Genomic DNA, 27,166 nt, shown 5'->3' with positions numbered 1-27,166 from the left:
GAGAATGAACTGAGGGTTGGGGGGAGGGGGGAGGGGGGAAGACAGGTGGTGGTGATGGTGGAGGGCACTTGAGGGGAAGAGCACTGGGTGTTGTATGGAAAACAATTTGACAATAAAATATTATGGAAAAAAAAGATACAGAAAATTTACGGCCCTATAGTTTTTCCAACTTTATGGAGGTATAATTGACAAATTAAAAATGTTTATATTTAAAATATAAAATGTGATGCCTTGATCTGCATGTATATTGTGAAACGATGATCATGACCAAGTTAATTAACCTATCCCATCATCTCATATGTTTTTCCCCCTTTTGGTAAGAACAATCCAGATCTCCTCTCCGGGAAAATTTCTAGAATACAATACAGTAGTGTGAACTATACTTGCCATGCTCTATATTAGATGACCAGGACTTGCTCACCCCGCATAACTGGAACCCGATATACTTTGCACAACTTTTCTCCCTTGTCCCTGCCTCCACCTCCTGGTAACTGCTTAACTACTATCTGCTTCTCAAAGACCAACATTTTTATTTACTTTTTAATTTAAATTCAAGTTAGTTAACTTACAGTGTAGTCTAGGCTTGATTCATCTCTTGTATATGACACCCAGTGCTCATCCCAAAAGTACCCTCCTTAATTCCCATCACCCATTTAACCCACCTGCCCACCCACCTCCCCACCGGCAACCCTCAATTTCTTCTCTGTATTTAAGAGTCTCTTATGATTTGCCCCCTCTCTGTTTTTATCTTTTTTATTTCCTTCCTTCCACCTATGTTCATTTGTTGTGTTTCTCAAATTCCACATATGAGTGAAATCATATGATATCTGTGTTAGAGATCAACGGTTTTAAATTCCACATATAAGTGAGACCATGCAGTATTTGTCTTTCTGTGCCTGGCTTATTTCCCTCAACATATTGCCCTCAAAGTTCATTCATATTGTCACAAACAACAAGATTTCCTCCATCTTTAAGGCTGAACAATATTCCATTTGTGTATGTGTACACATGCATATGCATATATATCCACATTTTCTTTATCCATTCCTCCACCAATGGACACATGATTTCTTCCATATCTTGACGATTGTGAATAATGCTGCAATAAACATGGAGTACAGCTATCTCTTCAAGATACTGACTTAGTTTCCTTTGGATATATACCCAACAATTAGAATGCCGGGCCATATGGTAGCTATAAATTGTTTTAAGTTCCATACTGTTTTCCTTAATATCTGTACCAATTTGTATCCCCACCGACAGTGCACTGTTTTTTTTTTTCCTCCCCATCCTCACCAACATGTGCCACCTTTTGTCTTTTTAGTAGTAGCCATCCTAATAACAATGAAGTGATATTGGGGCGCCTGGGTGGCTCAGTTGGTTAAGGGTCCGACTTCATCTCAGGCCATGATCTCACAGTCTGTGGATTTGAGCCCCGCATGAGGCTTTGTGCTGACAGCTAGGTCAGACCCTGGAGCCAGCTTCAGATTCTGTGACTCCCCCTTTCTCTGCCCCTCCCCCATTCATGCTCTGTTTCTCTCTGTCTCAATAATAAATAAACATCAAAAAAAATTTAAGAATGAGGTGATATCTCATTGTAGTTTAAATTTGCATTTCCCAAATGACGAGTGATGTTAATCAACTTTTCATGCATCAGCTGGCCTTTCATATATCTTCTTTGGAGAAATGTCTGTTTAGATCCTCTGCTCATTTTTTAATTGAGTTGTTATTATTATTATTATTATTATTATTATTATTGCTAATGAGTTGTATACGTTTTTTTATATAATTTGGATACTAACCCCTTATCAGATACAGTTGACCCTTGAGGCTTACACTCCATGAATCCACTTACACAGACTTTTTTTCAATAAACACACGTCCAGCACTGTAAATGTATTGTTTCTTCATTATGATTTTAATAACATTTTCTCTTCTCTACCTTCCTTTATTTTAAGAAGAAAAAAAATACACTTAACCTACAAAATATGTATTAATCAACTGTTTACATTAAGAGCAAAGCTTCCAGTCAACAGTAAGCTATTAGTTGTTAAGTTTGGGGGGAGTCAAAAGTTATACATGAAATTTTGACTGTACAAGGGGTCAGTGCCCCTAACTCTACATTGTTCAAGGGTCAACTGTATATGGTTGGCAAATATCTTTTCCTCTTCTATAGGGTGTCCTTTCATGTTTTTGATGTGGTGGTTTTGTTACTCATGCTTTAGCCATCATAGCCAAAACATCATTAACAAGATCCATGTCAAGGAGCTTTATTCCTGTTTTCCTCTAGGAATTTTATTGCTTCAGGTCTTACAAATACATCTTTTCCCCATTGAGTATTGCTGGCTGCCTTATCAAATATTAGTTGACTTTACCTGCCTGGGTTGATTTCTGAGCTTGTTCTTTTCCATTGGTATATTTATCTGTTTTTATGTCAGTACCATACTGTGTGGATGACTATAGCTTTATAATATAGCTTGAAATTAGGAAGTGTGATTTGTTCTTTCTCAGGATTTCTCTGGCATTCAGGGTCTTTTGGGATTCCATAGAAAGATTTTTCTACTTCTGTGGGGCGGGGGGGGGTAATGCCATTGGGATCTTGATAAGGATTGCTTTGAATCTATAGATCGCTTCTGGTAGTATTGAACTTTAACTCTATTAATTAATTAATTCTTCCAACCCATGAACACAGATGACTTTCCATTTATGTGTCTTCTTGGATTTCTTTCATCAACATCTTATAGCTTTTAATGCAGATCTTTCATCTCCTCAGATAAGTTTTTAATTTTAAATTCATCTCCTAGGTATTTTATTATTTTTATGCTGTTGTAGAAGGGATCCATTTTTTCTTTTTCATAAATTTTACGGTTGGTATATAGACATGCTACTGATTTTTGTATGCTAATTTTATATCCTGTAACTTCACTGAATTTGTTGAGTAGATCTAACAATTTTTTGGTTTGGTCCAGGATTTCTTATATATAAATCATGTCATCTGAAAATAGATACAATTTTACTTCTTCTTTTCCAGTTCTGATACATTTTATTTCTTTTTCTTGCCTGGTTGCTCTAGACAAAACTTCCAGTACTATGTTGAATAGGAGAGGTGAGAGTCAGCAATCTTGTCTTATTCTTAATCTTAGAGAAATAGCTTTCAACCTTTCACTGTTGACTGTGATGTTAGCTATAGGCTTGTCATATGTGGCCTTTAGTTTTTAGGATATGTTTCTTCTATGCCCAATTTACTAAGAGTTTTTATCATGAATGGATGTTGAATTTTGTCAGGTACTTTTTCTGTGTCTCTTAAGATTATCTAATGATCCTTTTATTTCCTTTTAATAATGTGACATATCATATTGATTGACTTGTGAATGTTGAAACATTCTTGCATCCCAGGAATTCCACTTGATCATGGTGAATAACCCTTTTAATGTGCTACTGAATTCAGTTTGCCAGTATTTTATTAAGAATTTTTGCATTTACATTCATCAAGCATACTGGCCTATCATTACAAGAAATATTTTTAATAGTCAAATGCGTAGTTGCATAATTTGTCAGTGAAAATTAAGATATAAAACTTTTGAGTTGCTTAACTGGAATATCAATACCAGATCTATTAATTTGGGGATTATAATATGGGGACAATTGAACAATTTTAAGGAACTTCAGAAAAAAAGCAAAATTTAATGAAGGTAATATATAGTTGGTGAAATAATGGCTATAACTAATATTTGTATTATTAATTGCCTTTCACCAAGGAGGGCAGGAAGAATGTTGTTTGTTAGGTATTTCCAGTAGACTGTGTAATGTGCCATGTGCCTTACCTGTTTCATCTCATTGAATCCTCCCAACACCCTGGTAAGAATAACTATTTTCATCTTACAAAAATTTTAAGCGGTGTATGTGCCTGATGTAAAACTAATAGCTATAAAATCTGCAGCCTTCCCACCTCAACACCTTGTTTGAACAGAATCGCCGGGCTGAAAGCAATGGGGAAAAGCAAGAATGAAAAAGAGTAACATATACGGCTCAAATCCCAGGATGTAGAAGGTACTGCGTGAATGTTAGCTAGGAAGTAGTCTTATTAAACAACACTGAACTGCATCATTGGCCAGGGACCCACAAATTTATTTTTTTAGAAAGATCCTTTAACTAGATTCACAGTCAGTCACTTTTTCATCATTAGAAATGAAGAAGAATCAGCAAGGAGGCTGGCAGTCCAAAGAGTAGTAGTGCTGGGCAAAGACTAAAAAGGAGAACAGGGAGATCTGATAAGTTTAAATAAGCAGGGGAAGGGGAAGAAAGTATTCAGGCTAGCTGTTTGTCCAGCCAGTTCTTCTGGGGCATATATTTGCTTCAACAGGAAATATTATTGGCCCACAGCTCAAGACTGAATCCCCCCACTGCTCAGGCTTCATGTTTCTGTACCATGAAGGGCAGGTACTTTGCATTTCATCCAGGTAGGTAGAACTGTGAGAATCTTCCATTAAAACCATTTTAGTGTTCTCTATGCCTTTGGAAGAACTTCTTTGCCTTTTGCTTGATTCATATCTTGCTCTTGCATTATTCTCCAGGAAGATAATAACCAAAAAAAGACACTTCTTAAATTCTATTAACCTTTCAGAGAAGGAAGTGGTTTGAATTTGCAGCCAGGGGAAAATGTGGGACTTATTTTGGGATTTCTCAATTTATGATCTATATATTTTTGTTTTTATTACCTGTGAATAGTTTCGTTTTTAGAATAAATCCTGTGAAATAATATGATGCCTGAAATTTGCCACCAAATTATCCAGTGAGGGCAGGGACTGAGTAGAGGTGTAGATGAAATAAAAGTAACCATACATTGATGATTATTGTAGAAGGGTGATTGATACTCATAGATTCAGTTGACTATTTTTCTACTTCATATTATGTTTGGAATTTTATGTTAAACTGAAGAAAAAAAACTTTAAATCTAGATCAAATTGCACAAAGCCACAGAGCCAATGAGTGGCACAACTCATCCAAATTTAGTTGCAGTCAACTCCAAGAACAGTGGTGTAATCTCAGGCCAGTCTGGAAATGAAAATGGATTTAAACCACTTAAAAAGAAGAAACATCCTGACTATAAAGAGCAGACATTAGCACCTGAATAAAGATAGGCAGATCTGAAAATTTCCTCATAAGATGTATCTCATAAAATGGATGGGAATTAATGTTCTAACATGTGTGCCTGTTACTTTCCAATTGTGTAGATTTTGATTTCTATGCTAAAAACCTACTGCTATCAATTCCTCAGGAGCCTTCTGGAAGATAAAAGGGAGAACATGCACCACCTAGGTCCTGTGGGAAAGTCTAGGAACCTGTCCAGAAGGAAACACTGGGATGCTCTAGAAGCCATGGGGCCATAGGGGAGAGTCACCTTCACCAGATTGTAGCAGCTATTTCTGTGGTAGGTTTGGATTTCATTCCTCAGCCATATTTACCTTCTCTCTATGTTCTAGGGCTCTGTGTCCTGCTAATACCACTGGGCGCTATTGGCTACAAGAATGGAGGTGAGTATGCTCACACAAACTCCACCCATTACCTGAAGCTGAGGGAAGGAACTTTGTACTAACAAGGGCTTTTTCTTGGGAGTGGTCTTCTTAGGCTTTGAGCAGTTGACCCTGCTTCTCCCCCAGACTTCCAGTCCATTACCAAGGACAATTCCTTGTATGAAAACAAACATTATTTTCTTCTCCCCTCTCCATCTGCTTATTCCTAACTGGGAGCTGGCACCTTCTGAGAGCCTTCAAGCCCATATGTCCATTCCCCCACAGCTCCCTGTGCTCGGTGCCCACGGAATGCCCACTGTACCAATGCCACCTTCTGCCGCTGTGATCCTGGGTTCACTTCACTGTCTGGAAAGGTCATCTTTAGCACTTCCTCGGAGGTCTGTACAGGTAAAGAGACTGAGAGATGATAGAGGGGGTAGAGGGGGTCCTTTGAGAGTATCCAGACTCCTCAGCCCTTGTAGCAGCACTTAACTTCTTTGTCAAGGGCAGAAGAGAAAAGCTGAGAGACAGGCAATCAGTCCTCATGGTCAAGGAGTATAGTGTTAAGAGCTTAGGATTTGGAGCTGGACTATTTGAATTCCATCTTTTTTACTGACCAGCTGTGCAAGACCAAGCAAATTGTTTCATGTCCCAGTGCCTCAATTTCCTTATCTATAAATCAGGTACAATGATAATATCAACCATTTAGTTATGTGTTTTAAATCAACAAATACATATAAATGGAATCCATAGAGACAGAAAGCAAATTGGTGGTTGTCAGATGCTGGGGAAGGAGGAATGGTATGTGAATACTTAAATGGGAAAGGGTTCTTTACTTTTAATTTTTTAATTTTAATTCCATGACAGTTAACATACAGTGTTATGTTAGTTTCAGGTGTGCAATATAGTTATTCAACAATTCTACACATCATTATGCAGTGCTCATTATGAGAACTGTGCCCTTAGTCCCCTTCACCTAAGGGGATTTTCTTCTGGTGTAATAAAAATGTTCTGGAAGTAGAGAGAGGGAGTGGTTGCACAACATTGTGAATGTAATAAATGCCAGTGAATTGTTCACTTTAAAGCAGTTGATTTTGTTATGTGAATGTCACCTCAAGAAAAAATACATAAATGGTAATACATGTAAAACACGTAGCACAGTGTGTTGCATTTGATAAGAAGCCAACACATTTGCGGTTGTGATTGTTGTTGGCTGTTAGTTGGTCAAAGACAGAAGCAGCATGTTGAAGGAGGAGGTCAAGAAAGACCATGCAGCCATCAGAGATTCAGAACGTTCCACCAACCCTAGCACTAACTTGCCGGGAACTCCCTATAAACCATAATTTCAGTTCCTCCATCCAAAAATATCAATATGCAACTTCATGCTGGATGGCCATTTGCCATTTGTTAAAAACACTGTTTCTGAAATTAAAATTAATTTAAACTACATAATAGCCAGACAGGTGGATACTATTATTATTTCTGATTTATAGATAAGGAAACTGAGACTTTGAGAGGTGGTGTGCTCAGACTCACAAAGATGGTCATAGAGCTGGAATTCAGGTAGAGTTAATCTGAAGTCCACAAATCTCTCAAACAAACACTGTCCCTGAAGAAGTTCAGATCAGCCCCTTGGGAAAGTCAGTGTTGGCACCATTTTATAAATGAGACAACTGACCCTTGAGAAGTGAAGCCATGTGTCCAAAGTCACACAATTAGGAAGAGGAAGAATCTGGATGCATGGTTGAAACTGTAACATTCTGACATCTATCCAGTTGGTCATGAGTTGGACAAAATATGAAATATTTCTACTATGGAATATCTATAGGCATTAAAATTATTGATTATTCTGATGTGGAAAAGTGGGCATAAAATATTCTAAAATCCTGGAAGAATTTGTGTATTCTGTGTTCTGACTCCATGGGAAATCAATGAAAACATAATAATGTTATCTTCATAATCAGTAATGGTGGGTGACAAACAGATACATGTGAATTTATTATATGGTTCTCCATTTTTAAAAAATTGTTGCAATCTTGGTGGTTGGATGTTTAAATGTTCTTTGCATTTTCTGATTTCCTAATTTTCTCCCATAAACACATTAATTTGTTCAGAAAGAAAATGCAAGGGGTAAAATCATTTGAATCTAGTTGCTACCAATCATACCAGAATTTTGGACATTCTTTGTTCTCATTTGCTTTCCAGATATCAATGAGTGTGGCCCACCTTTATATATGTCTTGTGGAAGCCTTGCACGGTGTCACAACGTGGAGGGGAGTTACTACTGTGAGTGTGCCCCTGGGCATGAGCTCCTTTCAGGAGGCACCAAATTCCAAAGCAAGAAAGAGAACACTTGTCAAGGTAAGTGGCTTCCATGTCACACAGTTCCCCCATGCCCGTGACCAACCTCATCTATCAATTATTCCAGAGGTCTGAAAGTCCAGGAGAGAGCATTCTTGGGTCCCTCATGGCCTCTTCCTTCCATTTCTTGTTCTTGTTCAAACTTACAATGCCTTGTGAAGGTATATCTAGAAGAGTCTTTATTGCAATAGGCATTAATGCAATAGTCAAGGCTTGGAAATGGATGACTTCCATTAACAGAGAATAGTTTAACATATTATGGTAGAGCCATCTAATAATAAGCTTCAAAGCCCTTTTTTTAAATCAATTTGTTTTTCTTTTTGATGGAAGGTTCTATGAATTTTAACACAAGTACAGAGCTGGGTTATTACCACTACATTCAGGATCAAGAACAACTAGTTCCATTATCACCCCCCCCAAATTCCTTTATTCTGTTCCTTTATAGTCACTACACCACCTGCCCTGGCAAACACTACTTACAGATATTTTTTCCACCTGTAGCAATGTCTTTTGAAAATGTCATATAAATGGAATAGTATAATACGTAGTCTTGTGAGTCAGATTTCATCTACTCGGTGTAACATTTTTGAGGCTCATCCATATTGTTTTGTGTATCAATAGCTCATTCATTCCCCTCCCCCATTTTTGATATTTCTATTTTCCAGAAAGAAAATTGGCTACAGTTAGTTTGCATTTACAATGACTGTTTTCTTCTTCTATTTATCTTGATCTTGAGTTTGGCTAATAATACAACTGCATAAAGTTACTTCCCCCATGTGGGCTGCAAAATTCTAATCTGTTGCTAGCTTCACATACCACAGGTTCGTCCACAGATCATTGTTTTATTTTTTTTTAACGTTTATTCACTTTTGAGAGATAGAGCACAAACAGGGATAGGGCAGAGAGAGAGAGAGAGAGGGAGACACAGAATCCAAAGCAGGCTCTGAGCTGTCAGCACAGAGCCGGATGTGGGGCTCAAACTCATAAGTCACGAGATCATGACCTGAGCTGAAGTCAGATGCTTAACCAGCTGAACCACCCAGGTGCTCCCAAAAATCATTGTTTTAGAGGAGTGGGTATAATAATTTTCATTTTGGCTTTCTGTTAGAATCACCTGTATTTTTTTAATAGTTTATTGTCAAATTGGTTTCCATATAACACCCAGTGCTTCTCCCCGCAAGTGCCCTCCACCATGACCATCACCCCCACCCTCCCCCTCCCCTTTCAGTCCATGGTTCGTTTTCAGTATTCAATAGTCTCCCTTGATCTGTGTCCCTCACTCTTCCCCACTCTCTTTCCCCCTTCCTCTCCCCATGGTCCCCTGCCAGGTCTCTCCTGTTAGACCTATGAAGGCAACCATATGGTATTTATCCTTCTCTGCCTGACTTATTTCACTTAGCATGACCGCTCGAGGTCCATCCACTTTGCTACAAATGGCCAGATTTCAATTTTTAAAAATAGAGATGCTCTCCCTACCTGAGACGTTCTGAACCATGGCATATATATTTCTTTAGCGTTCCAATGGTAATTTTGGTGACTAGTTCACCTTTTTTGGCTAAGTAATATTCTATTGTATGTCTATACCGCAGTTGTTTTATCCATTCACACATTGAAGGGCATTGGGGTTGTTTCCAGTTTGGGATGATTAAAAAATAGAGCTAAATTAGATATCTCTTGATAAACCTGAATTCTTCCCAAGTTGTTTTAAATAGAAAAACATGCCATAAAATGGTACTTATAGGATGCGCATGGCTTTGCTTCTCCCTCGTCTTCATTTTATTAATCTCAAGCATGTTTCCATAAGTATGTTTTCATCTTAAAACTTTTCAAGTGGTATTCCAAAAAGTATATAGTGCTCTTTGGTAGCATTTGGACAATAATTTCATCATCGATGTGATTTGATTGTCTGCCATTGCCCTGAGCTCTATGCCAGGCACCACAGCTCCGACACTAAATAAAGCACAGACTGTGTCCCCTGGAGTTTTTATTTCAGTAGGCAGACAGATCTACAGACAAATGCAGTATAAATCAATAATCACTCTTCACAAACCATCCACTTCATGGGTAAAGAATCTTTCTCACTACCGTACCTCAGTGCCTACCATGTAGAAGACACTCTGGAAATAACACATAAGTGAATAACTAGAAAGAACTCATCACTGCAGTATCAGAGCTGTGGTCACAACTTGGTCCTGACATTTGGCCTTGATTTTTGGCTAAGTTTTTATGATCTCTGATCTTGGTTTCCTTATCTCTAAGTCAGGAACAATAATACCTAAGCCTGAAGAGATTAAGTTTTTTTTAAAAACCTAAATATTAAGTTGTTTATCTTATAAACCTGTATAAAAAATACTTTTTTGAAAAGCTTCATAGACTTACATTAATTGAGGACTTTTCAATCCATTATTAATTTTCACACTACCTGTTTTCTATTTACACAGTTGTTTGACTAATATTTAAAAGCATCAGAAATGGCTAAGAGACAAGGAACATTTAGTATCCACAAAAATAAAAGTAAAATATTAAATTTTTCAATATTGAATTTAATATTCAATGATTCAAATCATTTCATATTAAAATGTGACTGCAATGTATTTGCTTTGAAATGAGTTCACTTTCAGTGTACCTGGGTAGTTAAGTGTCCAACTCCCTTTTCTTTATAGTTTATTTTTTTTAATTACAGTGCAACAATAATTTCAAGAGTACATTCCTTAATGTCCCTTACCTATTTAGCCCCCCCCTCCCACAACCCCTCTAATAACCTTCTGTTATCCATATTTAAGAGTTTCTTAAGTTTTTGTCCCCCTCCTGGCTTTTACATTATTTTTGCTTCGCTTCCTTTATGTTCATCTGTTTTGTCTCTTAAAGTCTTCATATGAGTAAAGTCACATGATATCTGTCTTCCTCTGACTGAAGTGTCCAACTCTCAATTTAGGCTCAGCTCACCATCTCAGATAGTGATATCATGCCCTGCATCAGGCTCTATGCCTAGCATAGAGCCTGCTTACAATTTTCTCTCTCCCTCTTTCTCTACCCCTCCCCCACTCACTCATTCTCATGAGTGATCTCTTAAAGCCAAGTGGATTTGAAGACATTCACATTTACTCAATGTTGTCACCACATCACATGCCTTCCTCATTTTGCAACCACAAACTGCTCTGAAAAGGAACTTCCCTTGAGTGGGGAGATAGCAGGGGTGCCTGAGATACTGGGGCCAAAACAAGTTCCTTCTGGGTGTGGCCCAGAAGGAACAGGCCTCCACCCACCCAAAAGGCTAGAGGCAATGCTAAGTAGTGTGTGTATGCCCAGAGCCCTGAAGGGTAGAGCTGGAGCCACAGAAAATTGAGAGGTGGCATTAGCCAGTGGGGTTAGAGGCTCTGTGAGCTGACTATGTATACATCCCCGTTACCCATCAGACTCCTGCAGCAACACATAGGACTGATACCAACACCACTTGGCTGGAAGCAATTCCCAGGCTCCTGGATGAGCCACTGTATTAATTTATTACTAATATAACAAACTTAAAACAGTGTAAACATATTCTCTAACTGTGTTGAAGGTTAGAAGTTTTAAGTGGTTCCTTCTAAAGGCTCTAGGGGAAAACCTGTTTCCTTGCCTTTTCTGGCTTCTGGAAAATGCCTACATTCCTTGGTTCAAGGCTCCTTTTCCCGTCTTCAAAATCGACATTATATGTGTCATCTCCTCTCCTCCCTGACCTTCTCTCTCCATTTTATAAGAACCCGTGTGATTATATTAGGTGCACAAATATTATCAGGATAATCCCCCAACAAGAGACTCAAACACCAAGCTCAAAATTTCTTTTGGATAAAAAATAACATAATCACAGGCTCCAGGCATAAGGACTTGGATGTCTTGGAAGGGGCCATTATCCTATCTACCATACTCACCATCCACCAAGAAGCTCTGGCCTGAAATATCTCACACACGCGCGCGCACACACACACACACACACACACACACACACACACGAAGTTTTCGTCTTGCCAACCTTGCTTGAATGGAGAGGCCAGCCAACTCCGTATGTGAAGGGGCCACATCATAAATATCTTAAGTTTTGTGGCCCACAAGTTCCCTGACACAACTACCCAACTCTGCCATTATAATATGAAAGCAGACAGACAACACATACATGTATGGGAGTGGCTGTATTCCAATAAAATTCTATCTATGGATACTAAAATTTTAATTTCATATAATTTAACGGATCACAAAATGTGGTTTTTCCTTTCACTTTTTTTCCTAGCCACATAAAAAAAATCCTTTACAGAAACAGGCAACCACTGGGATTGGCTGTGGGCCATAGTTTGGTGACTGCCGCTCTGAGGTAGTTGTTGAGTAGAGAGTGCTATCACCGAATGACATCCGTCCATTTCCATTATGATGGAATCCCTGATGCCTGACCTTGAGGAAGATGATGGAAGGTAGTAAGGCTGGACTTACTGAGTACAGGAGAGGCCTGAGCAAGGCTGGGATAGGAGGCTGATCCTCTCTTTCATTTCTCTTGATGTGGACGAATGTAGTTCTGGAAAGCACCAATGCCACAACACCACCCACTGCATCAGTGTGAAGGGCAGCTACAGATGCTACTGCCACCATGACTGGGTGGCCAGATTCAAAACTCTGCATGGTCTGAACCTCACTATCTGTGAAGGTATATAGTCCAACACACACACATGCACGCACACGTATGCACACAGAGGCAGGTGCGTGTGTGTGCACGCACTATTGCACATGAACATGTGCGTGGGCATGTGACCTCACAAAACAAAAAGCATGCACACACATGCACACCACATTTAGAAGCACGCACACACACATCAGTGATGCTTCTGCCTCTTTTCCCTGCAGAGGTCCTCTTCTCTTGGACATCACCTTCTGGAGTCAAAAGTCAGGTGAGTGAAGCCTCAGCAGAACACTAGAAGCAGAAAGATCTTCAGCAGCTGTCTTGTGTCCACCCTCTCCCCAAACTCCCTCTTCAGGCTCTCTAACCAACTCCATGTCCCCTTTCCCCAGAGTCTCTCCCGCTTCTTTGACAAGGTCCAGCAGTTATCTCAAGACTTCAAGCCAGCTTTGGCCAAGAACACCATCCAGGTAAAGTTGGAACCAGGAAAGAGGCCACATATGGGAATCCCATAGAGATCTGGGTCACCTGGGTAGGGATGTGGACAAGCTCCTATGTAATGGACTCGGCAACTGGTCCCTCACCCATGGTGGAGAGAAGGCTATCTAGAAGCAGTTTTAAAGATACCCAGGTGCACTAACATTTCCCTATTGGTTGGTTCTAGGCTTTGGGCTTATGTCATCCTTGGCCTTTCTGACCCACGTTGACCTCTCAGTGGCTGAGGTCTAAGCAACAAGGACCATCCAAAGAATCTAACTCAGCACCATTGTTACCCTCCGAATACCCAATCTCTAGGGTCTGTTCTCTTGGACTGAATGGCCACATCTTCATGCAGCCCATTTGATCCATTGCCCACTGGTTCTTTGTCTCCATCCCCAGGACCTTGTAGAGGAGATAGATGAGCTGCTGGAAACCCCAGGGGACCTGGAGACCTTGCCCCCCTCAGAGCAGCACTGTGTGGCCTCTCACCTGCTCATTGGCCTGGAGGATGTCCTGAGAGGGTTGAGCAAGTTCCTGCCCAATGGGCCACTGACTGTGCATGCTCCTGCAGGCACAGGTAAGTATCCGAGTATGTTCCAGGCTCCCGCTCCCTTTGTTCACCTTCTCACTCACACTCTTCCTACAGACTGCCCCACTGGAGCCAACTGACCACACTCACATCTCAGTACTTTATTTAAAATAATTCAGAACTCATATCATAAAATAAACTCCTGTGACACTAAGTCTTTTATTTGTTTTAAGCACAAATGATGAAGATTTTGTAAAGGATAAGCAAAAATAAGCATATGCAAATATCAGCAAGTCTATTATTATGTCATTTATATAATTGTAACAGAAAATTGCAACAATTAGGTTCATAAAAATAAGATATTCAAAAACTCAACACTGCTTGGAAATGAAGAAAATGCAATTAGTCTGGAAAAGTTGGAAAATTATATAATATTATCTGATCTAATTTTAAGTATAACCTTAAATAGCAGTGTGTCAATGGCTTCATAGTTGAAACACATGCTTATTTCTGTGAAGTTTCCCCAGCTTTTTCAGCACCCATACTACCTAGAAGATGCCAAAGAGATAATTAAAAGCTGGCCAGAAATATTTTATTCTGATTCCCACATCCTCCAATAGTCTGGCTATTGTTTAATATCTTTCCATCTTTGTGGACTCCTTTTGCATGAGTTTTGAAAGAATTGCAATCATTTTATTCATGGTTTTATTAGAGCTCAAAGAAAGCATTTCCAGACTTTTTTTTTTCATTTCATCATGTGCAGATAGCAATTACCAGGCAGACTCACCTCAGTCAAGTGTTTTTCAATGGTGTTACTGAGATGTAATTTGCCCAATATAAATTCTCCCATTTAAAGTGTATGATTCAATGGTTTTTAGCATATTCACAAAGGCATGCAACCATTATCACTATTTCATCATGCCAAAAAGAAACCATACCCATGAGCAGTCACTCTGCACTCCCCACAACCCCCAGCCCCTGACAACCACCAGCCTGCTTTCTGTCTATACCCATCTGCCTATTCTGGACATTTCATATAAATGGAATCATACAGCGTGTGACCTTGTTACTGATTTCTTTCACTCAGCACATATCTTGAAGTTTATCCATGTTGTAGCTGGTATCAGTACTTCATTCCTTTTGATTGATAAACAATATACCTTCATAAGGGTATAGATATTTTACTTATCTATTCATCAGTTGATGTGCATTTAGGTTGTTTCTACTTTGAGGCTATTATGAATTAACATTCATAGACAAATTGTTGTGTGAACATATATTTCTATTTCTTTTGAGTAGATATCTAACAGCAGAATTGCTGGGTTATCTAATAACTCTACATTTAACATTTTGAGCAAGGGGCAGAAAGAGAGAGAGAATCCCACCCAGGCTCCACACCTTCAGCATGGGGCTCCAAGTGGGGCTCGAGCTCATCTTTGGGTTTTTAAATTGGGTTATTTGTCTTATTATCGAGTTGTAAGAATTCTTCATATAGTCTGGACACTAGACCTTGTCAGACTCTGAGTTGCAAATACCTACATCAGATTTAACAGCAGTGTTGTTTATATTCAAATTTGGAAAATCTTTGAATTAGAGATATCGTGGACTCTGGGTCTGGAGTTCTCTCCTGTCCAGCAAGAGAGCAGATGCCGGATTAAAATGCAAAGAGGCCAATGTCCAGGAGGACACAAAAGCCCCAAGTAAGGATCCTTGCTCTGTTTTTATTAGTATCAGAAGGCTTACAACCGTGATGGATGTGCAGAACGACACAATGAAATCGCGAACATTAACTCATAGGTGTGAGGTTTTGAAGATATGTAGTGTTAGGGGTTTGGGTCAATAAAAATCAAAGTCCTGGTGCCAGTCTGTTTATCTTACCTTGCCTAGGGGACAAGACAGACAGAGCGTGCTACCTCAGGGTCAACAAGGCAGGTTTCTTTTGCTAATTAGCTTCACACTGGGCAACGTCCCCCTGCCTTATTAACCCATGGGTGCAAGCTCAGGGAACCCCTAAGCTTATTCCCCGCAGAATTAGAATTGTCATAGCAACAAAAGCCTTGTCTAGTCTGTTAGCGGTTCCTCCCTTTTCTTAAGATTATGCAAGTTCAGTAGAAAATGTTCTTTAAAAGTTCAATCTTTGGAAACATTTTGGTTTTCAGCTTTTAAAAATGGTCAAGGACTGCCTGGGTAGCTCAGTAGGTTAAGTGTCTGACTCTGATTTCAGCTGTGGTCATGACCTTATGGCTTGTGAGATCAAGTCCCATGTCAGGCTCTGTGCTAACAGCATGGAGCCTACTTGGGATTCTCTCCCCCCCACCACTACCCCTCCCCTGGTCTCTCTCTCTCTCTCTCTCTCTCTCTCTCTCTCAATCAATCAATCAATTTTTTAAATGCTCAAATAACAGTATTAAGCCAGCCACATTACTCTTATCTCAGTACTTAAAATTCATGTGGTTTATCAGCATACCAAAAAGATCTAAGTCCAGTACTGCAAGCAGTGGCCTGACTTCTCCCATCCCTCATACCATTACCACCACTACAGAACTGTCCCTGAAGGTGCAGGAGCAAGGAATCGGGGATGTCACCGTGGGCCAGAGCCAGGCAAAGATGCAGCTGAACTGGGATGTGGCACAGAAATCCAGTAACTTGGGTAATGGTTGCAATGGGGAAGGGAAGGCCATTGAGACCTTGTGATGGGACAAGAGGGCCAGGAGGTGGCACAGAATTAAAGATTAAAGGAAAGTGCAGGGTGGGTGAGACTATAGGGGGGAGTCCATCTGAGGAGGAAGGTGGCCCTGGCAGTGACCCTGACATGTCAGTCTTGGCCTTATCCTGCAGGTCCTTCTGTGGTGGGCCTCATCTCCACTCCAGGGATGAGCAAGTTACTGGGTGAGGTGCCCCTGGTCCTGGAGCCTAAGCAGCAGGAAGCTGTGCATGAGCACAAGGGCTTGCTGGAAGAGGTCTCCCCTGTCCTGCTTTCAGATGTTATCTCTGCCTTTATAAGCAACAAGGACACCCAGAGCCTCAGCTCCCCTGTCACCTTCATCTTCTCCCACCATGTGAGTGCTAGTGAGTTGGGGGTGTGGGTGTGGAAGGAACCTGTGTCCTGGGCTCAGCCTCATTGCTCAGCTCAGCTCCAGGGAGGGGAAGCTCTCCCGCAAGTGATCACCTCCCTAGGAAAGTCAGCCCTTCCTGAGTCAGCTTTGAACCACCAACCAGCTCACACCTATGCCCTGTTCCTACAGTCAGTGACCCCTTGGCCAACGCAGAAGGTGCTCTGTGTCTTCTGGGAACGTGGTCAGGATGGATGTGGTCATTGGTCCACCACAGGCTGCAGGACGGTGGCCACCAGAGACGCCAGCACTACCTGTGAATGCACCCACCTCAGCAGCTTTGCCATCCTCATGGGCCATGACGACATGCAGGTGAGTGCCCTGAGAGAGGCCCTGAGACAAGGATGCTAGGGACTACAGGTGACAGGAAGGAAAGGATGTGATGAGAGAGGTCAGAAGGGACCCAGGGAGATCAGCATCAAGGGCCAAACCATCCTCCTCTCCTGGCCGGGTGACTCAGTTACTCCTTCTGGGGCAGGGGGTGAGGGGCACCAGGAACTGAGATTCTCCCACATGACCAGCAGGTAGATAAAAATGAAACTCTTTTAACTAAATGGCCAGGCCTCATGGGAATCCAGACAAATTCAAACTGCACCCCCAAAACAGTGTTCCCCCTGCCATTTCAGCAAAGAATAAAATGTGTTGTACAAGTTTTCCCAGTTAAATTTTTGAAGAGATGAAAAATATTCCCATGGTTGAAGGAGTAACATTGAAAAGTCTCTTTCCCACCCATGGCCCCCAGTGACAAGGGTCCTTCTTAGAAGAAATCTGTTTCTTCTGAACCCTTTTAGAGATATTTCATGCATAAACAAGCAAATACATAATATATCATTTCATTTTCACTCCAGCCATTGCCTATCATATTCATTCTTATGCATTTTTCCCTTTCAAACACTTACAAGATTCTATATCAATACATGAAGAACTTGATCATTCATTTTTAAATTACATAGCTTTCCATTCTGTGGATATTCCATACTTTAACAAACCTTCAATGACAAACTTTGTTTGCAAGCTTCAGTTTCTGCAATGTTGCAATAACATTGTTGGGCCAGAGTATTATTGCCACATATCTGTAGTCACCCAATGGATTCCTTTACATTTTAAAGTTGGGTAACTATACTATCATTCTTGGCTAAACTCCCCACCCACTTATTCAAGGTGTTTCTTTTAAGTATATAGATTCAACTTTTCTTTCGTTTTTGAAAATATGCCTTGAAATATATTTTTCAACTTATGTTCTCTTCATTGATTTGGTTTTCTTCATTGGAAGCCAATTCTGCATATTGTGGCTGTCATTTACCTATCTCTCATATTTCTTTTTCCTCTGATTTCCTTTTACCTCTTTCTTTGTGTTAACTTAATTTTGCCCATCTTTTTCATTCCTGTTCTCTATATCTCTTGAACTGTGCTTCAATAAGGTCCATTCTTAATATGAATTCTTCAAATTTTGCCTTCATTACTGCAGAGTTTTTTTCTTCCATTTCTTCACTGGGTTTTTCTAATACACAACTTCACAAGATCTCTCTTCTCTGAGGCCTTGTATCTCTGCTTTAATTTCTTTCTTATAAAGGCAAGAGCTTCCTTACATGTTTTGATTCAGGGTAAATAATGTTTCAACTTTCATCTGCTCCATGTTAACAATTATTTGGTGAGTATTCCTTACTTACATTTTTTTACTCCCTTCCTCCTTTTGTGTGATATTTTGTATAGATCATGAGTTTGTTCCTTTTGATTTTTTTGTGGTATGTTGTATAGATTTTGTGTTTTTTTCCTTTTGATCACTTGTCATTAAGGCAGATGCTGTTTTTTGAAGAAGTTATTCCCAAGATATTTATGTAAAAAATGTTCAGGGTTTCATGGTTTTTGTATAACTTTAAAATTTTTTTCTAAGCAAAGTTAAATGTCAGCAGTAGGGCTTTCATGTACAAAGCCTGTTTTTCTCCACAACCAGAGCCAAACTTCTTCTTGCAAAGACGGTTTATTTGTGTAATTAAACACTTAGCTTCAACTCCTCTGAATCTTTAAACCAACTGGTGGATGGAAGCTCCCACATTATTCCCACTATTATAATCACCAAACAGATTATTCTAGTTCCCTCCAATGTATACTTCAGTCAATTTCTCTGATTTTAGCATCTCTTCCAATTATTACCTAGTTTTGCAGAAAGTGGAAATGGTGGTTTTGGTTTTCATTACACTAGTGGCATTTGAATTATTTTCAAGAACAGGTGTGTGTGTGTGTGTGCACGTGCACGCACGCGTGCACATGTTCACATGCAACCTTTGGGCCACCATTTTCAATATTAGGATAATTGACTTTTTCTTTCAAACAAGTATTTCCTTTAAAGCTAGGATTTGGGAAGAATCCTCAGCAATGGGAGAAATGGGAGGGGTGCCGGGGAGACAGATAGGTGTATGTGCTTTTGTGGTCTGTGTGCTTTTTCCTAGCCCAAGAATATGATTATTTCCTAGCTGACCTGGCACAAATATTCATGAAAATGCTCCCAGGTCTTTGGGATGGGTAGAACTGAAGTATCACTTCCAGGAGAGCAACCTGTAACACTAATAAAGAGAGTGATACACACATTTCAGCATCAAAATACAACCCTAGTAGGTTCAAAGGCTTGATGTCTTTAAGGAGGTTATCCTATCACATAGGTACAGTTTAGTTTATATTAGCTTTACTTCTCTTCTAGACATCAGACCCTTAAGTAATTCATTTCTTAATTGACTTTATTGGAATACAATATATTTGCAATAGAAGTCTAATTATATAAGTACACTTTTAAGTTTTAACAGTTGTAAAAAAAAAAAAAAAAAAAACCCTGTTCTAAAAACCCCATGTGACTGAGCTATAGAACTTTCCCATCACCTCAGAAAGCCCTCAGTAGTTTCTCAGTGTCTCCAGCCTGAACCCCAGGAAACCACAGATCTCATTTTATTGCTATAGTTTATTTTGACTGTCCTAGAGTCATTCAGTAGAGCGGAATTGTTCTCTTTTGTTTCTGGCTCTTTGGCTCAACATTCTATGAGATTCTCTCATGTTACTGAGTACAAAAATAGTTCATTCCTTTTTATTGCTATATAGCGTCCCAACGTATGACTATACCACAGATTTTTATATGTTCTACAATTAATGAGCATTTGCATTGCTTCCAGTTTGGGCTATTATAAATAAAGCTGCTAATAGCATGCAAAAACATTGTTCTTGTAGACATTAGTTTTCATTTCTCTTGGTAAATACCTAGAAATGGAGTTTCTGCATTCTACGGTAAGTGTATGTTTAACATGAATGTATGTTTAACTTCATAAGAAACTCCCAAACTCCATTCCAAAGTAGTTGTTAACTTTTACATTCTCACACAGGAGTATGTGAGAGTTCCAATTGTTCCATTTTGCCAACATTACTATCACTGTTTTTAAGTTTTGCCATTCTAGTCTGTGCTTTTAAAGATATGACTGTGGGGGCGCCTGGGTGGCTCAGTCGGTCAAACCTCCGACTTCGGCTCAGGTCAGATCTCACGTTCATGAGTCTGAGCCCCACGTCAGGCTCTGTGCTGACAGCTAGCACAGAGCCTGGATCCTGCTTCCAGTTCTGTGTCTCCTTCTCTCTCTGCCCCTCCCCCTCTCATGCTCTGTCTCTCTGTATCAAAAATAAATTAAAAAAAAAACATTTTTAAAAAAATAAAAAATAATAAAACAAAAAAAGATATGACTGTGAACTCCTCATTGATGTGTCCCAGCAGGAGGATCCCGTGCTGGTTGTGATCACCTACGTGGGGCTGGGCCTCTCTCTGCTCTGCCTCCTCCTGGCAGCCCTCACCTTCCTGCTGTGCAAAGCCATTCAGAACACCAGCACCTCGCTCCACCTGCAGCTCTCAATCTGCCTCTTCCTGGCCCACCTGCTCTTCCTCACGGCCATTGACCAAACCAAAATCAAGGTAATGACACTGTCACAGAGGACCCCTTGCTCTGCCCCAGGGGATGCTCAGTTCATGGAGCTGTGTTGCACTGATACCTTAATAAGTGGCCTTGGGTCCCAGGCAAACTGGAGGAGCAAAAGCCTATTTCACACTGACTAATGAACTAGACAAATCCTCTCCTGACAATTTAACCATATACATGAGAGTTCTCACTAGCGGCAAGGTATGGGAGAGGTCCTGGGCCACCCTCCTCCCTAACAGTCCCTCCTGATGACTCCTTCTCCCCCAGGTGCTGTGCGCCATCATCGCGGGGGCCTTACACTATCTCTACCTGGCCGCCTTCACCTGGATGCTGCTGGAGGGTCTGCACCTCTTCCTCACTGCACGCAACCTCACGGTGGTCAACTACTCCAGTATGAGCAGGTTCATGACAAAAATCATGTTCCCTGTGGGCTATGGAGTCCCGGCTCTAATTGTGGCCATTTCTGCTGCATCCAGACCTCACCTTTATGGAACACCTGCTCGGTAAATGCAAATTCCCACTATCCTTATTTTCTCCAGCACAACTATGGCCATCATAGAACCAACAGCAATTTAATTTCACCGGAACATAGTAGGCAGAGAAAAGGTGAGTGACCACTCCAAAACATCTATCTGGTGGATAATTGTGTTCGGTGAACTGACTTTTAAGTTCTTACGATTTAATTATTTTAAATGCTCATCATGTGGTATTTAATAATTATATATTATACATTTTAGCGATTGTTTATCCACCAAGGTCAATATTTTCTGAGTCACTTCTCATCTCTCTCTTAGATGCTGGCTCCACACAGACAGAGGATTTATATGGACCTTCCTTGGCCCCGTCTGCACCATCTTCTCTGTGAGTAATGCATGACGTCAGTGCATCCTGCCTGCCAAACGGAGGGTCATTCGATGACCAGGTGTATCTGGAGGGTTGCAGGCAGGGTGAGCAATCATTCCAGTTGGCCCAGGACTGATGAGAGACCCCCGGGATGCAGGAATTTCCATTATAAAACCAGGACTAACATGTTTCCTGAGACCTGGGATTTTTAGTGCTAAAATTTGGAATTTCCATGCAAACTGCATCAAACTGATCACCGAAGTTACGGGACAAACACATGCCTGAATTACTGGGTGGTCGGTCTAGTCTTCTAGGACTGCTACAAAATACAAAAGCTTCTTACCTGCTGGGTTAGGCATTGGATGAGCTAGCAGGATGCTTACCAGATGTGGAATGAATTTAATATGCTGTGGTCTTTCTGCAGATTAATTGGGCTTTCTTTCTGATGACCTTCTGGATCGTGAAAAGCAAGCTCTCTTCAATCTCCAGCGATGTGTCCACCCTCCAGAACACCAGGTGAGGATGGTTCAGAGGTACATCCCCCAAACAAAGCATTATCCTCATGGCTCCAAGAACCTGATGTCCTTTAGAGTGGACCCTCAGGGTTCTGGAGGAGAAGCATACAGCTACCCCCCTTGGCAGCCAGCTCAGATGCTGTGATTTGCTGTTGACACCCATGCCAAAAACATTCTGTCCATGCACAACCCCAGCATCAAACCGCCTCAGCTGCAGACAGAACAGACTTTTCTCTGAGAAACAGGGATTCCTTCCATGCCTTATGTAGTAGGTCCTGAGAACATTTATGTCCTTATAACACATTCAATCACATAACAGTTCCCAGAATCCTGTGCACCCTCTCATGGCCATGCCTCATGCACACTCTGCCCCCTGCCCTCTGCTTCTCTTGCACCAGCTGAACTCAGGTTCATCAACTACATGTCATGTCATCTAAGAGTTTAGGGATGTCCTTTCCTTTCCTCAACTTTGCACAGAATCAGTGGTTTCTGTTCTGGGCAAAGCATGTGCGGGATCAGGTCAAGGAGAGGGTGAGGACAGGAGCAGCCCTGGAATGGACCTGGGCAGAAGTAACCCACTTTCCAAATGTTATAAGAGATCATTTGTTTTTGTCTTTCCCCTAGACTCTAAGGTCTGTGAAAACAGAAGTCTTATCTTGGTTGTTGTGAATGTCCAAGTCCCAGCCTAAGGCCAGGTGCACAGAAGGTTCTCAATAATGTCAGCTGAATGAAATTAGGGATCTTCCTTAAACATATTGATCTTCTTGAAACTCACATTCTTGAGTGTTACTGCCATCCCCAGTCCTACTCAAAATGCCATCCCAGACCCAAATAGCATTTCTACTTAGGGAAACATTGACAATAAAGATCAAAGTTGGTTGTGACTCAGTAGGAAGCCTCCGTGGAGTGGACATGAAAACAGCCCTCGTTGTGTCACTCCTGCTGCATCACAAGCCTCCTTTCTCCTCCTACTCAGGATGCTGACTTTTAAAGCAACCGCTCAGCTCCTCATCCTGGGCTGCACATGGTGTCTGGGCATTCTGCAGGTAGGGCCAGCTGCCCACGTCATGGCTTACCTCTTCACCATCATCAACAGCCTACAGGGCGTCTTCATCTTCCTGGTCTACTGCCTCCTCAGCAAGCAGGTACCACTGTCTGGCTCCCATCCAAGACCCTTCCTGTTCTCCCCCCTCTCAGTGAGCTGACCCAGGCACGCTCTGCCTCTGCAGGTCCGGGAGCAGTACAGGAAATGGTTCAGAGGGGTCAGAAAATCCAAAGCCGAGTCTGAGAAGTACACGCTCTCAAGTGGGACCATGTCTGATGCCTCCAAGCACAGTGTGGTAAGACTTTGCCGTGTTCCAGAGCACTTCCCTAACTGATAAACTTGATCATCTCATGCCTACCTCACTAGACAACCTAGGCAGACAGGAGGTGATGCCCTAGGATGGGTCATGCCTGGACTCACTTGAAGGCACTTCCTGTCTTGAAAGGAGGTCTTCCTATACTTTCATTCACTGAGCTTCTGTGCTCACATTGGCCCTTGGACATGACTGTCCTCTTTCTCCACATTTGTGGAGCACCCATGTTGTGCAAAATGTTGCATATGGGTTTTAATTGTGCTTAGTGAGAAGACACAAAAGATAGATACTTATAAGCAGTGAAGAAAGCTTGGTCAGCTAAATAACCAAAAATTAATTATATGGAGCAGATCATTAATGTTCAAATTGCACAGAGCCACACAAATCTTTTATTCCAGAGTCATTCCAGAAAGAAAGTGAGACTTGTGGGTTTATATAGATTATGCAAAGTCTTCAGCCTCTTCTACTGTCTCCCAGCTTCATTGTCCCACCCCACCCCCATGCCTGGCAAGTTTTCTGCACATCTCTCCCCAAATCGCCTGTCCTCCCTCTAAAACTGTTCCTTCCCAAATGCTCTACTCATCAAAATCTCATCCTTCAAACCCTTTCCTCCTCCAGCAGATGTTCTTACCGACTTCTTTATATAGAAAATACAAGTCAGCAGGGAGAAACAAGGTTAACTTTGCACTCTCTAAAACACCAGCCATTTGGCATCTAGTTCATTGTGTTCTCATTCCATCTTGTGACTGCATATAGACAAAATATGCCTCCTACTTTTTAAGGCTAATCCCTCCACCTATACTTTGGTTCCTGACCCTGTTGACTTCTCAGTAACTTAACATTATGGCTCATACATTTTCTCTCTGGTATATATTGGTTCTCATGTTCTCAATAGCTGCATTGCAACATTTTACATGTCTCTCTTACTCTCAAGTATCTTAATGTCTTTTTTATTTGAGAGAGAGAGAGAGAGAGTGTGTGTGTGTTTGTGTGTGTGTGTGTGTGTGTGTGTGTGTGTGTGTGTGTAAGTGAGGAAGAGGGACAGAGAGAGAGAGAATCTTAAACAGGCTCCACACTCAGTGCAGATCCCAATGTGGGGCTCTATCCCATGACCATGGCATCATGACCTGAGCCAAAATCAAAATTCAGATGTTCAAACAACAGAGCCACCCAAGCACCCCAAGAAATATTAATGTTATATATTTGATCCCTTCCTCTTCTTCCTCTAGATGTTTGAACCTGGATTTTGCCTCCATCATTCAACCAAAAGAGCTTTGTCATAGGCCTCCAGTGTCCTCTACTTATAAATATCTTTTGGTCTTCTTAGCAGTATTGGCAGCATTTGGTACTCTAGATGGTACTGGATGCTGTGTTTGCTTCCTCTATTTCAAGATACTCTTCTTGGCTTCTGGCTTCTATGTCTAAACACTCCCTGAAATATTTGCTATCTTTCTACCTGAGTTTTCTCGTTCTCCTTTGTATTTCCACTACGCTCCTTGGCTTGGTTCTAAAAACACTTTCATCCTTACACTTTGGTACAAGAATTAAAGATATTGATACATAAATATATATAGATTAATGTTTAGGAAACTTAATGAGTACATTTCAAAATGTAAGTCATGATTGCTTTGTAAAGGAGGGGAAATGCACATCCACACGTGCCTATGTATTAGAGGAGACAGCCATGGGATGTAGGGGAGATTTTTCCTATTTTGCTGTATACATATATATACACACACACACACACACACACACACACATACACATACACACACTGATAATATTATTTAAAAAGAGAATATTCACATACTCGTGACTTGAAAAAGAAAAAGAGGGGCATCTGGGTGGCTCAGTTGGTTAAACTTTCGACTTTGGTTCAGGTCATGAGTTCACGGTTCATGGGTTTGAGCCCAGCATTGGACTCTGTTCTGACAGCTCAGGGCATGAAACCTGCTTCAGACTCTGTCTCCCTCTCTATCTCCACCCCTCCCCTGCTAATGCTCTATCTCTGTCTCACAAAAATAAACAAACATTGAAAAAAAAATTTTTAAGAAAAAGGAAAAAGAAAAAGAAGTTGCTATAAAGCACAAAGAAAGAAATTCACATGATGCGTATAACTATTTACTTTTCACTTTAAAGTGCTCAGACCTAGGGGGGCCTGGGGGGCCCAGTTTGTTGAGTGTCCAGCTCTTGATTTCAGCTCAGGTTATGACCTCATAGCCATGGAATCAAGCCCCAAATAGGGCTCTGCACTGAGAGTGAAGTCTGCTTGGGAGTCTCTCTCTCTCTCTCTCTCTCTCTCTCTCTCTCTCTCTCTTTCTCTCTCTCTCCCCTCTGTCCCTCCCCCATTCACCCTCTTTCTCTCAAAATAAATAAATAAACATTTTAAAAAATAAATAAGTAAAGTTGTTCACATCCAGAAGGGGCCTGAATCATGGGGGCTATGCACAATTTTTTCTGGTGTGTTTGTGTTTTCAATACCAGTTACACTTCCAGCAATCACTTTCTCTGGAAACCACAAATCCTCCGCAAGGCATAGAATATCCTTTGGATCCTAGTAAAGAGGAGGAGTGGACAACATCCAGTCCACCACAATGTGATTGCCTCACTTTACTACATGGAAATGCCTAGCTGCCTCCTGAAGCAGAGTATATGGTACTTTTCCCAACATGCAATCCCCCTGAAAATAGAACCCTCCCCACAAAAATACTTACAAAACTGGGGCACTTGGGTGGTCAGTTGAGTGTTTGACTCTTGATTTCAACCCGGGACATGAACCCAGGGTCATAGGATAGAGCCTTGTGACAGGCTCTGTGCTAGAGCCTGTTTGAGATTCTCTCCCTCCCTTTGCCCCTCCCCCACTCATGCTCAAATTCTCTCTCTCTCTCAACAACAAAAAAAACAACAAGAGCAAAACAACAACCAAAAAAAACCCTACAAAACAAAGTTCCAAGCAGAAATCTCAGAATGACCTTCTTCCACTCTTAGGGTGTTTCTAGCTGGGAAAATCAGTTTGTACTGACCTGAGTTTACATACTGGCTCAGCTATTTGCTGGCTCAGCTATTTTCACTTTACACAACTATTTTACATCATATGTCTTAGCTTCCTCATTTCAAAACCCTCTCACTATCCTCCCTGACTCTCCAGCACTGTTCCAGATTTTGCCTTTCCAGTTCCTCCAGAAGACCACACCTTCACCCCCCATTTCCCCACCCCCATCCCTCCACCATGTTTGCACTCTCCCAACAGTACGCCTGCACCAGAGACTGCCATTCTGGCCCACAACAGTCTCTCCCATCATCTTACTGTCCCCGATTCCTTTTCAGGCTCTTCATACTTCCAGCCCTTCACATGACCCACATTCGGAATGCCTACCTCCCAGCTTCACAGAATCTGCAGTGCCCAAGCCTTGAGTTACTGATCACATTTCTGGATTGCTGGCCACCAGATACTGAAATTTCTATTCCACTTACTGCAGATCCACAGTTTCAGAGTCAAGAGGCAAAGGTTTCTGGTGCCCAGGCTCTTCTAGGTACAAACTTCCTGTTTCCAGACTCTGCGGATTCCAACTTCCAGGAATCCTCCACGAAGAGCTGAGTCCAGCTAAGGTCCTCTTCATCCAGTGGAACGCAGTCTTCTCTGCTCTTAAGTCTCTGAAGTAGGGACCTCGAGGAAAATGATGGCCTCAGTGTGTTCATTGCAGCATTGGAAGACAGGAAAACACAACCACTCAAAGAATCCATCATGAAGAAGTGCCAAGATGATGGGGCACTGGGGGTCTCAGTCTTCAACTCTTCATTTCAGCTCAGGTCATGATCCCAGGGTCAGCGTAGAGCCTGCTGAAGATATTCTTTCTCCCTCTGC

General features: G+C 41.2%; 1 protein-coding gene across 5 annotated transcripts; it reads left to right on the top strand.

Annotated features, from left to right (window-relative positions):
* The first annotated feature begins 4,311 nt into the window (after positions 1–4,311).
* Positions 4,312–27,166, top strand: LOC115275172 (adhesion G protein-coupled receptor E2-like). Of its 5 annotated transcripts, none has more exons than XM_029918805.1 (17): positions 4,312–4,460; positions 5,484–5,534; positions 5,799–5,921; positions 7,719–7,874; positions 12,744–12,787; positions 12,909–12,986; positions 13,396–13,573; positions 16,068–16,175; positions 16,364–16,584; positions 16,771–16,950; positions 20,387–20,581; positions 20,853–21,088; positions 21,380–21,446; positions 21,853–21,944; positions 22,920–23,088; positions 23,173–23,283; positions 26,629–27,166. In XM_029918805.1, the coding sequence occupies exons 1-17, from the start codon at positions 4,430–4,432 to the stop codon at positions 26,713–26,715; spliced, it is 2,127 nt and encodes a 708-aa protein (XP_029774665.1). In that variant the 5' UTR covers positions 4,312–4,429; the 3' UTR covers positions 26,716–27,166. The 5 variants fall into 5 exon arrangements, with proteins under 5 accessions (XP_029774665.1, XP_029774664.1, XP_029774666.1 ...); XM_029918804.1 differs by having other exon boundaries at positions 20,384–20,581; XM_029918806.1 differs by lacking the exon at positions 26,629–27,166 and adding an exon at positions 24,531–25,057 and having other exon boundaries at positions 20,384–20,581.

Source organism: Suricata suricatta, chromosome 12 (assembly GCF_006229205.1).
Source record: "Suricata suricatta isolate VVHF042 chromosome 12, meerkat_22Aug2017_6uvM2_HiC, whole genome shotgun sequence".
Lineage (NCBI taxonomy): Eukaryota > Metazoa > Chordata > Mammalia > Carnivora > Herpestidae > Suricata > Suricata suricatta.
Note: the sequence above shows the minus strand (reverse complement) of the source record. Positions and strands in the feature narration are given on the sequence as shown.